At 51.8% G+C, this 14,873-nt stretch overlaps 5 protein-coding genes across 5 annotated transcripts; 4 read left to right on the top strand and 1 right to left on the bottom strand.

The window, feature by feature from the left end:
- Positions 1–84: 84 nt before the first annotated feature.
- ADP1 (FAD-dependent urate hydroxylase) lies at positions 85–4,407 on the bottom strand. Its single transcript, XM_062941894.1, has 4 exons — positions 3,836–4,407; positions 3,649–3,761; positions 3,294–3,584; positions 85–3,239 (listed from the first exon to the last, which is right to left on the bottom strand). Exons 1-4 carry the CDS (start codon positions 3,976–3,978, stop codon positions 550–552), a joined length of 3,237 nt encoding a protein of 1,078 aa, XP_062804800.1. The 5' UTR covers positions 3,979–4,407; the 3' UTR covers positions 85–549.
- A 49-nt stretch (positions 4,408–4,456) lies between these two features.
- Positions 4,457–6,261, top strand: QC764_106450 (uncharacterized protein; the record flags this gene model as incomplete). The annotated part of the gene is made up of 2 exons (XM_062941893.1): positions 4,457–5,495; positions 5,545–6,261. The coding sequence occupies exons 1-2, from the start codon at positions 4,980–4,982 to the stop codon at positions 6,259–6,261; spliced, it is 1,233 nt and encodes a 410-aa protein (XP_062804799.1). The 5' UTR covers positions 4,457–4,979.
- A 576-nt stretch (positions 6,262–6,837) lies between these two features.
- QC764_106440 (uncharacterized protein) lies at positions 6,838–7,382 on the top strand (the record flags this gene model as incomplete). Its single annotated transcript, XM_062941892.1, has 2 exons — positions 6,838–7,057; positions 7,127–7,382. The coding sequence occupies 2 exons, from the start codon at positions 6,838–6,840 to the stop codon at positions 7,300–7,302; spliced, it is 396 nt and encodes a 131-aa protein (XP_062804798.1). The 3' UTR covers positions 7,303–7,382.
- A 231-nt stretch (positions 7,383–7,613) lies between these two features.
- On the top strand, positions 7,614–9,891 carry QC764_106430 (uncharacterized protein; the record flags this gene model as incomplete). Its single annotated transcript, XM_062941891.1, has 3 exons — positions 7,614–8,610; positions 8,667–8,987; positions 9,041–9,891. The coding sequence occupies exons 1-3, from the start codon at positions 8,280–8,282 to the stop codon at positions 9,889–9,891; spliced, it is 1,503 nt and encodes a 500-aa protein (XP_062804797.1). The 5' UTR covers positions 7,614–8,279.
- A 1,044-nt stretch (positions 9,892–10,935) lies between these two features.
- On the top strand, positions 10,936–14,565 carry QC764_106420 (uncharacterized protein; the record flags this gene model as incomplete). The annotated part of the gene is made up of 2 exons (XM_062941890.1): positions 10,936–13,885; positions 13,954–14,565. The coding sequence occupies 2 exons, from the start codon at positions 10,936–10,938 to the stop codon at positions 14,529–14,531; spliced, it is 3,528 nt and encodes a 1,175-aa protein (XP_062804796.1). The 3' UTR covers positions 14,532–14,565.
- Positions 14,566–14,873: the final 308 nt, after the last annotated feature.

The following is a 14,873-nucleotide window of genomic DNA, read 5'->3' as shown; positions in this document are numbered from 1 at the left end:
GAAGCTGTCTTAAGCAGGTGGGGATGCCTGTTTGTTGCGGCAAACCGATGAGACTACATTAGTTACATCATGTATCAAAGCCTAGGTGAAAGTAGGCGTGTACAAATAGAATTTGTTTTGAAAGAGCCAATGTTTAACCGGCCACTGAAAAGAGCTATTTACAATATTGTAGACACTCTGTTTAGCTTCTACAGAGAAGAAGAAGAACAGGGATATGTACAAAAAGAAGGGAAGAAAGAAAGAAATCACATAATGTTTCTCCTACTCTACATATTTCGCTGATCAAATTCAAAATGACTATACGCCTGTCAGAACGCCGATTGCCCCTGATTCCCATCCCATCCTTTGCTCCCTCATCGTCCGTCCGTCGTGTACAATACTGCCAGTGGTACATGATATGTGTTCAAGTAATCCAAGAAAAAACATGCAGCAACAACGCAAAACAAAAACCACTCTCTACCTCACCAACTCCCGGAAGCAAGACGCCTCTTGAAGATTTAGTAACAGACGAAGCCTGCAAGGAACATCATCTCCGCCTGCCGCCCACGACTATCTCCTCTCGACCAAAAGAAGATGCATAGCGGCGTAAGCCAGAATGATGAACACAACACCAAATACACCAAGATTGATGATGTCCATCCACATGGCCAGGTTATCGAAACCGAACGAGCTGAGAATGGCGGCACCAGGCACTGTAATATCGATACCAATCTTGTGGTCGATAAGAGTGAGCCCAGCGACCTCGTTCACGATCAGCGCCTCGAAGCCATAGTGGAAGATTGACAGCCACTGGAGCCAGAGAGCTGCTGGTGGAATTGCGTTGTGATTCAGCAGCAGACCAGCAAAAAGCAAGCTGAACAACATGACCAAGCTGCCAATCAGGTTCGCAACGCCATGGTCCTTGCAGACAATGCCGATGAACAGACAAATGCCTGCTGCAGCAAAGTTGAAAAGTACCAGGACCAGCATGAACACCAAAAACTTGGCTGGCTCGGCAACGAGGCCAGTCATTGGGTAGACAATCGCACCTAGCAGGATTGGTGGGATAATTCTGAGAGGGATGATGTCGAAAAGAACCTTGGCCGCAAAGTAGGTGATGGGTGAATAGTATCCATTTGCTCTCTCACGGACGAAGAGAAGCCGCTCCTGGGAGAACACGGACAAGCTGGTCAGGGTGCTGAAGCCGAACAGGGCGAGGACGAAGAAGAAAAGACCAAGTCTGTTTTGGAAGCCAGCAATATCCATCGTCAGGCCGTAGAACAGATAGCCAGCGAAAACGGCGAGGAGGATGGCGATGGCGTAGTGGGTCAACATCAACATGGGGTTCCGGTAGAGGTTTCTCCAGGTACGCTGGGACAAAAGAACAAACTGTCGCCAATATCCGATGCGAGTATATCCTCTGCCCATCGCACCAAGGTTGATGTTGGGTCCATCTGCCACATACCCATTGGCGTTTTGGCCGTTGCTGGCAGTCGCTGCCGCAACAGCCTGCTCGATTTGGTCATGCGTATTGCCAGCGATATCTGACTGGATATAAGAGTGAACGAGAATGTCAAGATCGGTTCCAGTGGTGGCGGGAGGAGGTAAATCATCAGGATCTTCCGCGATTGGGGTTGGTTGTTGGCCGGGTGCCTGGCGTTGAACCTTGTACGCTCCAATCTCGTCCCTGGCGTCCGAAAAAGCAGCTGTATCAGCTGCTTGCTTGCGCCGAGTGTAGAGCTCCCGCTCCTGCCTCAACCTTACGGAATCCCGACGCGGGCCTCTGGGACGTGATGAGCCAGCCGTAACTGTACTCTCGTCACCAACACTGTTACCAGAGATACTAGCGACCGATTTGACAGCCCGGGTGCTACTGGGGCCGATGCTACCACCATCAGTAGACAGGGCACCGTCGTCGTAGGAAGTGGTGGAGGAAGCATGCATCGTCAGGTCAACCAAATAGTCGGCGATGTTGAAACCGGGAGGGCAGCTGTAACCGATCTGATCGAAGTACTCCTGGCACAGGTGCAGGGGTCCAGAGTAGACGGTCTTGCCTTGAGCGAGCAGAATGAGGCGGTCAAACAGGGCAACGATGTTGGACCTAGGCTGGTGGATCGTGAAGATGACTGTCCGCTTGTACGTCTTTGCCAATGTGACCAAACATTCGATGACGTTGTAGGCGTTGTAAGCGTCAAGACCACTGGTAGGCTCATCGAGGAAGAGGATGGACGGGCTGGTGACCAACTCGCAGGCAATGCTGACACGGCGCTTCTCTCCGCCCGAAATACCCCGACCCTTGCCCTCCTCGGAACCGATCAACGAGTCTCGAATGTGGTGAATACCCAACTGCTTTTCGACCTCGACGACTCTCTGTTCCTTTGCGGCCCTTCCCATGTCCCTTGGCAGGCGAAGAAGTGCGCTGGTCATGATGGTCTCGTGAACCGTGAGAGTGGGCAACATGGTATCTTCCTGATCAACAAATCCCACAGCGTTCTTGTAGTCCACATCGCTGACCTTTTCACCATTGACATAAAAGTCACCAGAAACCTGGCCACGCTTGTTCTTGCGGGCCAAGATGTCCAAAAAGGTGGTCTTTCCAGCACCCGAAGCTCCCATGATCGCCGTGATCTCTCCGGGATGAGCCATGCCCTGGATGCCCGAAAGAATATGCTTTCCGTTCAGGTTGTAGAACACGTTCTGGAAGTAAAGGGAGGCCGGCTTGTGGTCTGCCATGAGCTTGATGGCTTCGTCATCTGAATCGTCCAGATGGATAGGCCCATACTTGAACTGCCTTCTGGACAAGTACCATGTCAGGAGAATGACACCCACCAAGAAGAGTGCGCATCCTGCAATGACTCCAGCAATCAATGGCGTGTTGATCTTGGGGACCTGGGGGGCATAACCGGGGACTTCTGTGTGGTAGAGACATTCGCCGGCGCCGCAGCTGAGAAGAATGCTCGAGTCACCAAAAATATCGCTGATCAGGTTGTTCATCTCGGGCTCTTGGAAAGAGCACTTCTTGTCCTCGCCCGGTCGTTGCACACACTCGAACTTGGCAGGGCCCTTGATCAAGTTGACCAGGAAATCGCTGATGTCCACAGAGCCATTCTCGCCACAGAGCATACGGTCGGGGATACACTCGCACTTGATCTTTTCGCACTTGTAGGAAGTCGAGTTCTTCGTTCCTGAGAGGTCATAGTCGGCGGTCGAATCGCATTCTTCGAGATGGCACATGAAAGACTCCTTCTGATCAACCCAAACTGTAAAAGTGTCAGCTCAAGCATTTAAAGTACGAGGTGCCACATCAGACTCACATTGGAAATCACACAGCTTCGTCTCCTTTTTGCAGTTGAAGGTGACCTGGGGAATCTGGGCGCCCAACAGGCTACGAATAGCCTTGTTGGTAACATCACACATCTGGAAGTTCTCCTTCACAATCTCACCGCCGGTATAACAAACACCACCATCACCAGTCTCGGTCATGGCGTCGCAGGCTCTATCGTTGGTGCACACATTGCAGTTGATGCCGGTCCATCCATCATCGCACTGGCAGGACTTGCCCTCCCGTTTCGGTCGATCAGGTCCTCTGGAGAGAGAGCCGCATACTGTGGAGCACATGGTGTGAGTACAGCCATTGCGTAAATAGTTGTGATATGAAGGGGCGCATACATGGTTCAAGACAATTGTCACCGCCAAAGCCATCAGGGCAATTGCATTTGCCGCTGTATTCACTACAAGGAGCGAACTGACCGCACGAATGGGCTGGGAGGTTGCAGTTGAAGCTGTTCAAGAAGACAGGTCGTAAGCATTCTGGACATGATGAGATTGGGAAATCCATTTGAGACCGAAAACCTACCATGGTGGACAGTCTTTTGGACGTCCCTCCATCAGTGCTGCCTGGACTCGCAGCATGTCGATGGACGAGTAGTTGCTGGCGGCCGAGACAGCGCATGACAGCGATAGCAGCAAGGCTAGCGCCCGTGGTATTTTGGATGCCATGATGGCGGAGGTAGGCCAGCTCGGGCCGTGATGAAGTAGAAACTCAGAGATTTGATGCCAACTGGGACTGTTGCAACAATGCGATGGAAGAAGCTTGCGAAGCTGTGGTGCGTGTTGAGATGGAAGCTGTTGAGATCGGCGGATGCTGAGCCGGCAGGCGACAAGGGCGTCAGACCAACCCCACGAAAGACTCAACCACTACCCTGGCAGAGTTTAGATCAACGCCAATGCAGAGCTTCCAGACTGGTGGGAAGCTAATGCTCTTTCACAGGTCGTCCCAGCAGGTACCTGTCATCAATGTCCAAAAAAGGCACTGGTGTTCATCAGTCAATAAAGCCTCATGTTGAACATGGCAGTGTTGAAAGAGGGAACTCTCCTGTGTGTCTGTCTGGCGCAATCGGCCTTCAGCCGTCCAACGCTCCCCAGGCGATGATGTCGCTGTGGAGAGGCACGGAGCATCCTGGAGCGGGCCTGGAGCGGTTCAATCGGAGCCGAGCCCTTCGATTGGCTGTACCGCTTTCAATGTGGATCTCATCTGCACTTCCCTGCCACGTCTTTCCAGGGGTGTCGCACAAGTGGGCGCTGCTGAAACGGTCAGCAGACTCAGGTGACAGTCACCCTAGGTACAGATTTTATCGTTATCAGGAGCTATCAACTTCCAACAACTCCGCTTCCCCTCACCTGTATGGGTCGATAGTAAACAGACTTGGGGTTAATATCGATAGCAGGCATTGAATATCGGCTCCTATGGATCCTTCCTACCTTCGAACGGCAGGTGTTTAGGATCATGGAAACTTCCATGCCCATGAGGCTCTGAGAAGTGCACAAGGTACTCTGTAACTCCACTAGAGCATGTCATTGAAGGGCGCAGGTCTTCATGGAGATGGGAGAAGGCGCAGAGCGACAATTTGGAAAGTGACTATATAAGTCATCAACACTCACTCGTACCTTGACATCAAAGAGAATCACAAGAAACGCCAATCCACTCCCACCCGTCCAAAATGGTCAAGATTCAACCCTTCGAAGTCGAGCAATGGATGAACAGGCTTGAAAACACACCTGGTGTCTTGAACATCGCCGAAACATGTGCAGCTTCGGTATCCATCAAAGACCTTGTTCAGCTTTGCACTGATAAAGACCTCCCAAGTCCACTTTCCACCTCCAAGAAACTGACCTATGGTGCAATCACCGGCTCTAAAATGCTTCGACAGCGTGTTGCCTCACTTTTGGACCGTGGCCTGTCCTCCCCTCAGGCTGATGCCACTTCGCCTGTGACATCGCCTCTTCCTGCCGAGAATATCATCATCACCCAAGGAGCCATCGCAGCCAACTTCCTGTTGTTCTACACCCTCGTTGGACCCGGTGACCATGTTGTCTGCGTCTACCCGACGTATCAACAGCTATACGCTGTGCCGGAAAGTCTTGGGGCTGAAGTGTCACTCTGGGAGTTAACGAAGGAAAATCATTATGTACCTGATGTGAAGGACTTGGAATCGTTGGTAAAGGAGAACACCAAGGTGTGTGTTCCCGACCGCCTTGATACCAGCCCGTGCTGACCCTGGCCAGATGATCGTCCTCAACAATCCCAACAATCCCATGGGTAGCACCACCCCCAAGTCTGTCCTTGAAGACATCATTTCCTTCGCAAAAGAAAGGGACATCATTGTCTTCGCCGACGAGGTCTACAACCCTCTCTACCACTCCCTACCCGACGGTCAGACCGCCCCTCCATCCATTCTCACCCTGGGGTACAAAAAGGCTGTTGCCACTGGCTCCATGTCCAAGGCCTTCTCTCTGGCTGGCATCCGAATAGGATGGGTAGCTGCCCGCGACGAGAGCATCATCGAAGCCGTGGCTCATGCTCGGGACTACACTACCATTAGCGTGTCGCAGCTTGACGATCAAGTCGCGAGCTATGCTCTATCGGAGCCAGTTCTCGGGCCTCTATTGGAGAGGAACATGAACCTTGCCCGGACAAACCTCGAGATTCTGAGCAAGTTCGTCGAGAAGTATCACTCAGTGTGTTCGTGGGTAAAGCCTACGGCTGGGACAACCGCCCTGGTACAATTCAGCAAAGGAGGCCTGGTACCGGTTCATGACCCAAACTTTGTCTTGGATGTGTTAGACAAGACAAAGGTGCTGTTTATGCCAGCGAGTCCGTGCTTCGGGCTGGCAAGGGACTTTAAGGGGTTTGTGAGAATAGGGTATGTGTGTGAGACCGAGGTCTTGAAGGAGGCCCTGGAGGTGCTCGGTGGGTATTTGGAGAAATTTTTGCTTGAATAGAGTAAGCCGAGTTGGCTCGAGTGAAGACACGGATGAATGGAAAGCGAGCTCATGGACTACCTATAGTTGACTGGTATTTTTGATTGGCGATGGATTTCTTGGGTATTTTAGAAAGAGCCCTTCAAGGTCCTTTTTGTGGAGGAAGGTGCCGAAATCCGGTGAGATGAACCACTGGTCTCATGAGCCTTTGAGCGTGGTATGTTGTGTTTACGAGTCCACCAACCATATAGCATCTAGTTATGTCATGCCGCTAACAGGCATCCCTAAGGGGTAGCTAATAAGGGGCAGGATTCGGCAGGCATACTACAATGCAACAGCCAGGGTCCATTTATTGCAGCTGAGGCTTTGAAAGCCGTAAGACTGTAGTTGAGAACACAAGATCGGCCTAACTATGAACCATCAGCCTTGTGCTAGTGTCATGTAAAAAGTTACAACTCCACACGGAGCGAGTCTCGGTAAAGACCATGATGTTACCTTGTGCTGATGTTGATGCCAATAAGACGGCGTGACACCAAGGCCGAGGCCTCACCTGCAAGAGAAGCTTCATGATCTTGCGAGTATAAAATCTGTCGAGGGATGTTGGCTTGGAGACACGTCCATCAAGCTCAGTCGCATTACATCACAACCACTGACGGCACAACTCTCACAACCAAACCAAACCCAACTACTCAATCACGCAAAATGAAGCTCTCTACCATCCTCGCCGTCACCCTCGCAGTCGTCGCACCGGCTGCAGTGGATGCCGCCAATTGCAAGACCGGCTTGCACTATTGCGGATACGTCCTTCTTCGCAGAGGTATCGCCTTTCCCATCCTCTTGAGGTATCCAGATTCCCCAGGTTCAACGCTGACACTCTCCTACCTAGGCAACTACTACAACCAAATTATCGAAGCCCTCAAAAAGGCAGACAAGTCCACTTCCTCGGCCTATGTGAATCATTCTCTCTTTTATTGCACGGGTGGGAGCAATGGCAACATCAAATACCAGGCCAAGTGCAGCAGCTGTGTTGACGGTGGAGATGGGAAGAGTGATCACTGCTGAATAGGCTGAGGCTGTTTAGATTTCATCGGGTCTGAGAACAGTCAATCAGAAGGAGTACTTATAGCTTCAGGTGTTTGGTCATTCATGTCTCCCGAGTCGTGCCTGAAGTTGAAGCTTGATGAAGAATGCCCCTGTCGGAGACATCATCCCTGAAAAGACCCCACATTCCCCAGACAAGCAACGTCATGGGGCGCTAAGGCCGCGTACCCCGCTGTTGCCAAGAGATCCATGGATTGCTTGATTCTTCACTGGGAAATGGGAGGAGCTCCCACCGCTGGAAAAAGCTCCGACCTCACTGAAGCCTGCTTTTCGGTGTAAGTGGAAGCATCCCGTCATCTGTATTTCGGACGCCAGGAACGGCTTTGTTTGCTTCGCTCTTGTTGCTTGATCATGGACTAGCTGATGTCAGTGACGACCTTCCCTCCCAGGATTTCCTGGCTCCGAGGGGAGGCCTGACACGCTGAATAATGGAAGTTCGTTTTTCCGCTTTCCCTCCCGGTGACGAAGTCCTGTCACAGTCAACATAATCAAATGGCTGCGTGCCAACCTCGGTCACTCGCTCGCCTTTTTGCCCGTGTTCCTTGGAGCTCCCCCCTTTTTTCTTCTGGTCTGCTTCTAGTCACCTTTTCTGGAGCTGTATAACGCTGATCCGGCTGATCCGGCTCGTCGAACATTGCCCGAGACCGAGTTGGTGCTCCCTTCGATGTATTTTGGCCCGATTTAAGCTCTCTTGGTTTCGGCTCTAGGTGTCGCCGCGGGCTGTGCTGTGTCCCTGAGCCATTCGCAGTCAACCTCGATCGATACCCGCGCGCCTCGTTTGCGTCACCACCATTGCTTGTGTCTTTCTTGGGCGGCTCCCTCTTCTGGTCAACTGTTTTGGCGACTATTTCAGTACACGATTCCGATCATAGAGCCAGGGACATCTTTCTTACAACGAGTCGAGTATATCGCACAGCTAGGAGTCAAGAACCGCAGTCATGAGAAGGGGGGCTGGCATCATCGCGGCGGGTGCATTGTTTGCTGCGACTACGTTGGCACAACAAAAGGATGGAGTGGTTCAATGGGGCATTCAGAGGCGACAACCGCCACCAGAAACCTACACCAGAGTACGGAAGCGCGCTTCGACGTTTGAGGAGATCATCACCAACGAGGAGGCCAGAGGAGGTTATTTCGCTACCTGCAGGTTAGGAACGCCGGGTCAAGACCTCACGCTCCAGCTGGACACAGGAAGCAGCGATATCTGGGTTCCGGATCCGACGGCAAAGGTCTGTTCTAAATCTGGGACTGAGGGTTGCGCATTGGGAACATGTACGCTCGGACTCCCTGACCTGACTTCTCGGTCATTATATTGACCTTTTGAGCAGTTAATCCCGACCGCTCCAGCACATTCAAGGTTGTTGGACAGGGCGACTTTGACATCAACTATGTCGACGGCAGCTCCTCGAAGGGTGACTATTTCACCGATGTTTTCCAGATTGGCGGCGCAACATTACAGAACATGACTATGGGCCTTGGTGTCAACACAGACATCGCTTATGGACTGGTTGGTGTTGGCTATGCGTTGAATGAAGCCATCGTGGGGACCACGCAATCGACAGCTTCAGTTTACCCCAACCTCCCCGTCAACATGGTTAAAGAAAAACTGATTAACACTGTGGCGTACAGTTTATGGCTCAACGATCTAGGTGGGTTCAGATCGCAGCAGCTCGTCTACGTGCTCAGCTACTGACCGTGATAGACTCGAGCTCGGGTAACATCCTTTTTGGTGGAATTGACACCCAAAAGTACAAAGGAGATCTTACACGCATCAATATACTGCCAACGACGCAAGGGCTCTACACTTCTTTCGCTGTTGCCATGACTTCCCTGATAGCAGTCAGCCCTAGCGGCCAGGATACGCTCACGTCGAAGGCCTTCCCTATGCCTGTAGTTCTTGACTCCGGCACCACCCTCTCTTACTTGCCTACTGACCTTGCCCTGCAAGTATGGAAGGAGGTTGGGGCTTTATATTCGCCTGAATTTGAGCTTGCCGTTCTTCCATGCGATATGCAAAACAGCGAGGGATATTTTTCGTTTGGATTCGGCGGCCCCAGTGGTCCACAAATAAATGTGTCGATGGATGAGCTAGTCCTCGATCTCACATCTGGCCGAGCACCGGTCTTCAACACTGGCCCATACAAGGGCATGGATGCCTGCGAATTCGGGATCCAGAACTTCAGCTCTGCTCCATATCTCCTGGGCGACACGTTTCTCCGATCGGCGTACGTTGTCTACGATCTCGTCAACAATCAGGTAGGGCTTGCTGCCACCGACTTCAACTCAACCGAAAGCAACATTGTGCCCTTCCCTAGCTTGAGCGCCCACATCCCTTCGGCGACTATTGCTCCAGACCAGAGTCAAGCGACCATACGTCCGTCAGTCACCACACCGGCTTATGCGGCCAGTGCTGGTTTCACGGACAGTGCGGGTGTAAACGGGTCCGAGAATGCCGCGTGTGGTTTACCACCTGCTCTTGGAGCAGCACAGCTCTCGGTGGTGGGCTTAACGATGGTGTTTGCGATGCTTGGGTCTGGGATGTTCTCGTTGTAGGCAGCGCAACGACTATTACGTTTCGGGCCATGAGAAGAACATATTTTACGATAACAATACCCTCAGAATCTAGGTTGGCTATCAGGATTGGGTGGTCTTTGTGTTGATTTATATACGCGGTAAAGCATGACTTTGCTGCTAGTGTTGGTTTTGTGATCAAGTACCTTGTTTGGATTGAGATAGAGGAGAGAGCAAGACAAAACAGCAGCAAGAATTTGCGTTAGGATTGTAGATGTAGATAGCTACCTGGAAATTCAGCTAGGATTGTCTCAAGTTGTTTTCTAATACAAAGAGCCTGGCCAGAGGTACCTAGGTGCATTTGAGAGGTGACTTTGGGGATGGCTTCCAGGCGTCAAGCTATGTTGGCCTATGAGGTGTGAGACCATGACCCTTTCCTCCTTGGTTGTTAAGTCGCACCTTCGAACAAGAACTGGCCCCCACAAGTCAGCTCACATTCCGTCTCTAGGGGAGCGGGTGTACACGTCATTTTCACCTTTACATCCAGCAGTACCGACGGACCTAAGCATCCAACATCGACCTCAAACGTTTGCAGGCAGCAGCCCCTGACATGCTATTGGGGGCCAGGACAGCTAGTGGTGACCCCAAAAGCCAAACCAAATTCAGTCCCCAGCTGGTGAGCAAAATAGCGGGCATACAGGTTAGGATCGCTGTTAACAGTTGGGGGCTGGTGACCGTTCGCTAATCCCAGGCAAAATGTAGGACCAAGTTCAAATGCCGCTCGAATCTATCACAATACAACCGAAAGTTACATCGCCAGGGACGTTGGCCCCCAAGGTGGTACAAAAGTCAATTTATACCACCCGGCAATCCAGCCTGCGCCGCAGACCCTATATGATGGCGTCTAGAACATGGTGCCCTTTTGAAGCTGTAAATTTCTTGGACTAAAATGGAATGGAAGCCATACCTTGTCGAGGACGGAACGATGCCGTCGTTATTAAGTATAGTTTTTTCCCGGCATGCAATGAGCAAGATGTGCCCTCTCTTCGAGCGCTCAACCCTTCCACAGGATGAGAACCCTCCATCATGGCCGCCACCACAGAGAAATCAGCTCGAAGTCGGCGAAATACAGAAAATGATATCCCGGATTACAAACCCCTGCCGCTCCGATTTTCTTTTCTGGCTACAGTCGTTCTTGTCCTCTGTGGCCTCATCATTGCCTTGGAGAGGCTGCTTCACTCGCTCCCACACGAAGGCAGCCGAACGGAGATACCCCAAGAATTTGGCTTCATACCTGATCCGAGAAATCCAAAGCCGGCATTTGATGTCCTGAATGCATTGTCACCCGAGGCTCGACAGAAGTTCTATGGGCTGCCGGTGGAAACCTCCCTTCAAGATGACCCTCCAAGCAGTACAAGAATGCCGGATGCGACAACGACGTCTTTTCCAGCTGAGTTCAACAAGAGAATGGCCCCAGATCCCCGCCCACATACCAGCTACTATGTGAACACCAACGTGATCACCACCTACGTTACTTGGGCTAATAGCTGGTACGGCCATCCAGATAACGTAATGGCCAGGACGGCGGTATTCCCAGATGAAGAGAAGCCAAACGAATGCATGTATAACTACCAGGGCGTTATCATAACAACAAATAGCTCAGCGTGCCAGGTCATCATTGCACCTGATCCTTTGACCACTCCGCCACCGGGCTGGAAATCACCTCGTCAAGGTATTCCTGGTCTCTGGTTTTCCGATGAATGTGTCAAGAGCTACGACGATTGGTACAAGTCTCAGTTAGCCACGATCCCTGCTCCTCCGCCAGGTCCAGCGATACCGTACCCAAATGCTTTCATGAAGCGATTCTTACGGTGCTCGTGGCATGGCGAGCCGCGTGAAGAGACAACCAGTATCCGGTACGATGTTGAAGAGCCATTACCAGAGACCTTTCTCAATTACTACGTTGAATGGGACGTTCAGAGGCAGATGGAACGCCTTATTGTCAAGCTTCGCTTCCCGGGACGGCTTTATCCTGGCGCGGGCCTGTACCTTTGGGGCGAACACAATATTGGCGAGCCATCAACAACTTCGAGTGTGACGCTATTGCCATCGCCTACTAGTACAAAGCAATCGACTTTTGAGTCTGTTGATACATCGACTTTACAGTCCGAACCATCCATGTCTCAGTCGAGTTCAACTTCGGAAACAACTGCCACAGAAACAGTCACGAGTTCAAACATAGCAGTGCTCCCAGTAACAACCTCGGATTCAGAGTCGAAGACAGATGGCATGCCAGCTTCGGTCACTTCACCCATCTTTATTCATAGCTCAAAACAAACCTCACAGTCAGAACCAGCTTCGATTGTGGAGACGAAGATGGGCATTATACGGGACTCCAGCACGCTTCTGTCCTCATCTTGGAGCAGTCTCAAACCAACACAACTCCAGTCAGCATCAACGGAGCACTTGGAAAATCCGAGTAAATCTACAGCTTCAATTTCGACGTCTACTTCTTACCCCACAACACCATTCGATTTACGTTTGACCACGAGCGTACCGTCACCGGTCCCGCATCAACTAGAACCCTCTGTCAAATATGTCCTCGTACCCGTCAACGTGTACGTTGAGTCAACGACCCAGTTCACGATGTCTGGTCAGATGTGGATAAAAAGCATTGTCCATACGTCCACGAGCAGCATCCTCATCGGTGTCCCGGCGGTGATGGTGATTCCAGCAGTAACAACTTTGACAAACTCTAATGGCGTCCCAACAAGCACGCAAACCGACTTCCACGGCGATCTCTATCTCATCAACACTCTCACGACCCTGACGAATGCTCGTGGCTCCCCAACACTCACCGCAATAACGCAGGTCCCCGCCACCTCTGTCATCACAACACTCACGGATACCAATGGCATCCCGACAGCAACAGCAACCAGCTTTCCGGTATGGCCCAACCTGCCCAACTCCACTGCTGCCAATCTCATGCTTCCGAATCGGGCGAGCTACTTTACGATTTACTTTTTGCCTATTTTGCTTACGATTTTCTTGCTCATCCCTGCTCAGGCGATTGACGCTGAGATCAAGCAGCTTCTTCCTTTTCGTCTTTTGACTAAACACAACCCTCCTGCTGGCGCAGGTGTAGATGCTTTGGTCATGCAACCTGGTCGTATAAGCGGCTGGAGGTTGCTATGGCGCTATGGCGATCCGATTTCCCTCATAAGCGATCTGGTTGTTTTATGCGTGGCAGGGCTGATCTCTGTGTCGGGAGAGACGGTGGGGCTGAAGCTACGGGGGAGCTGCCTGAGTGTGAATCTCAGTACTTGTTTTTTGACTGTGGCGGTTTTTCCTGTGCCGGCGAGGGTGGCGGAGGGTTTGCTGGGGGGGTTGATTGTGTTGGTGATGGTGTTGGGGTTTATGCTTGTCAGGTGGAGGACTGGGACTGCGGCGGATCCGAGCAGTGTGGCTGGGGTGTGCGCGTTGTTGCAGGTCGATAGGACCAGGGAGGTGTTGATGAGGGGGATGGAAAGAAGGGCAGAGGATGGATTGGATGATTCAGCAAAGGCGGATCAGTTGTTGAGGAGAAACTGTGAAGGGTTGAGCTTTCGGCTTGGGAAGTTGGGGAGCTGGACTGGAAAGAGGGCGGATGATTATGGGATTGTTGTTTCGTCGGTTTCGGTAGGGGGTCACAAGAACGGGAAGACCAAGATGAGGTCTAACTGTGGGATTGATGGCAGTGATATGATTCTGCCGGTTGAGAGGGCTGGCTTGCGACAGATGAGGCGGGCCAGGAGTGGTTTGCCTGTGAGGAGAATGACGTTCCATGTGCCGGGGAGGGAACGGACTTTCCAGGGAGTGCTTTTGGCCTTCTTTTGCGGCTTACTGATTCTTATCCTTTACTACGAGCTCACCGAGTATGAGGACCTCCAGGAGTCGGCGTTTGAGTGGTTCATGGACAGCCAGGGGTTTGGCGTGAGGATGTTGTTTACCGGGCTTGGTGTGGTGCTTTCGTTTATGTGGGATCATTTGTTTACGAGTTGAGTCTCTCCCCGCCTGCTAACAACTTTCAAGAGCGAACGTTGCTGACGGCGTGGTACTTGCTAGCATTCTCAAAGAGGCGCATCTACCAACGTATGGCGCAGAAACAACAGCCAGCAGCGCTGTCGGTTCTTGAGCCCTGTCCCAAGACTGTCTTTACAGGACTGTGGAGAGCGGTTCGTCAGAAGGATTTGATGGCTGGGGCCGTTGCCTTTGCCGGGATACTGTCCAAGTTTGTACCGGCTTTACTGTCGAGCATTCCATTTTCTTCGGCTCAGACGTGGCAGACGCATGAGATATGTACTTGGACGACGGTTGCGCTGCTTATTGTTCTTATCTTGACTCTGATCAGCTACATGTGGCTTGTCAAGTGGCCCCATATGCCAGCGGCGCCGGATTCGTTGGCGTGTCAGATTTACTATGTGTGTGATTCGGCAATGTTGAGGGATTTTGAGAGGTTGTCTATGTTGGGGAGGAGGGAGAGGGATCGGAGGGTAGAGAGGATGGGGAGGATGTATCGGTTTGGGTGGATGACTGGTGTTTCGGGGGAGAGGAGAGTTGGGGTTGATTATCCTGAGGGCGAGCAGGGCTATAGGATGCATGGGTTGGGGGGGTGCGGGTTTGGGACCACGGGGGGGAAGTGAATATCTAGACAACTGTGTGAGTCGTGAGCAGCGATAGTGATAGGCAGTCGAATAAAGCATGACATGACTTGTGCTTGGGGTGTGTAGATGCCTGAAGCGATCACCATCATGATAACTTCAGTCCCGAATCACACCATCTGTATGGCTCTTGTGTTGCGAGCGAGTTCCTAGCAGGCAACGGCATAAGAGACCTGCAAGGTACGTAGGGTCACCAGCCGATTGGAAACCATCAGAATACTACATCAACCTTCATTCCCTTTGGGCCCCTGTCCCGAGAGTCGGGAAGGACCAACGGCAGCTTTTGGACCCCGCCAAGTTACATGTAACCATGGATTCCTTCCC

Source organism: Podospora pseudoanserina, chromosome 1, assembly GCF_035222485.1.
Source record: "Podospora pseudoanserina strain CBS 124.78 chromosome 1, whole genome shotgun sequence".
In the NCBI taxonomy this organism is placed as follows: Eukaryota; Fungi; Ascomycota; class Sordariomycetes; order Sordariales; family Podosporaceae; genus Podospora; species Podospora pseudoanserina.
Note: the sequence above shows the minus strand (reverse complement) of the source record. Positions and strands in the feature narration are given on the sequence as shown.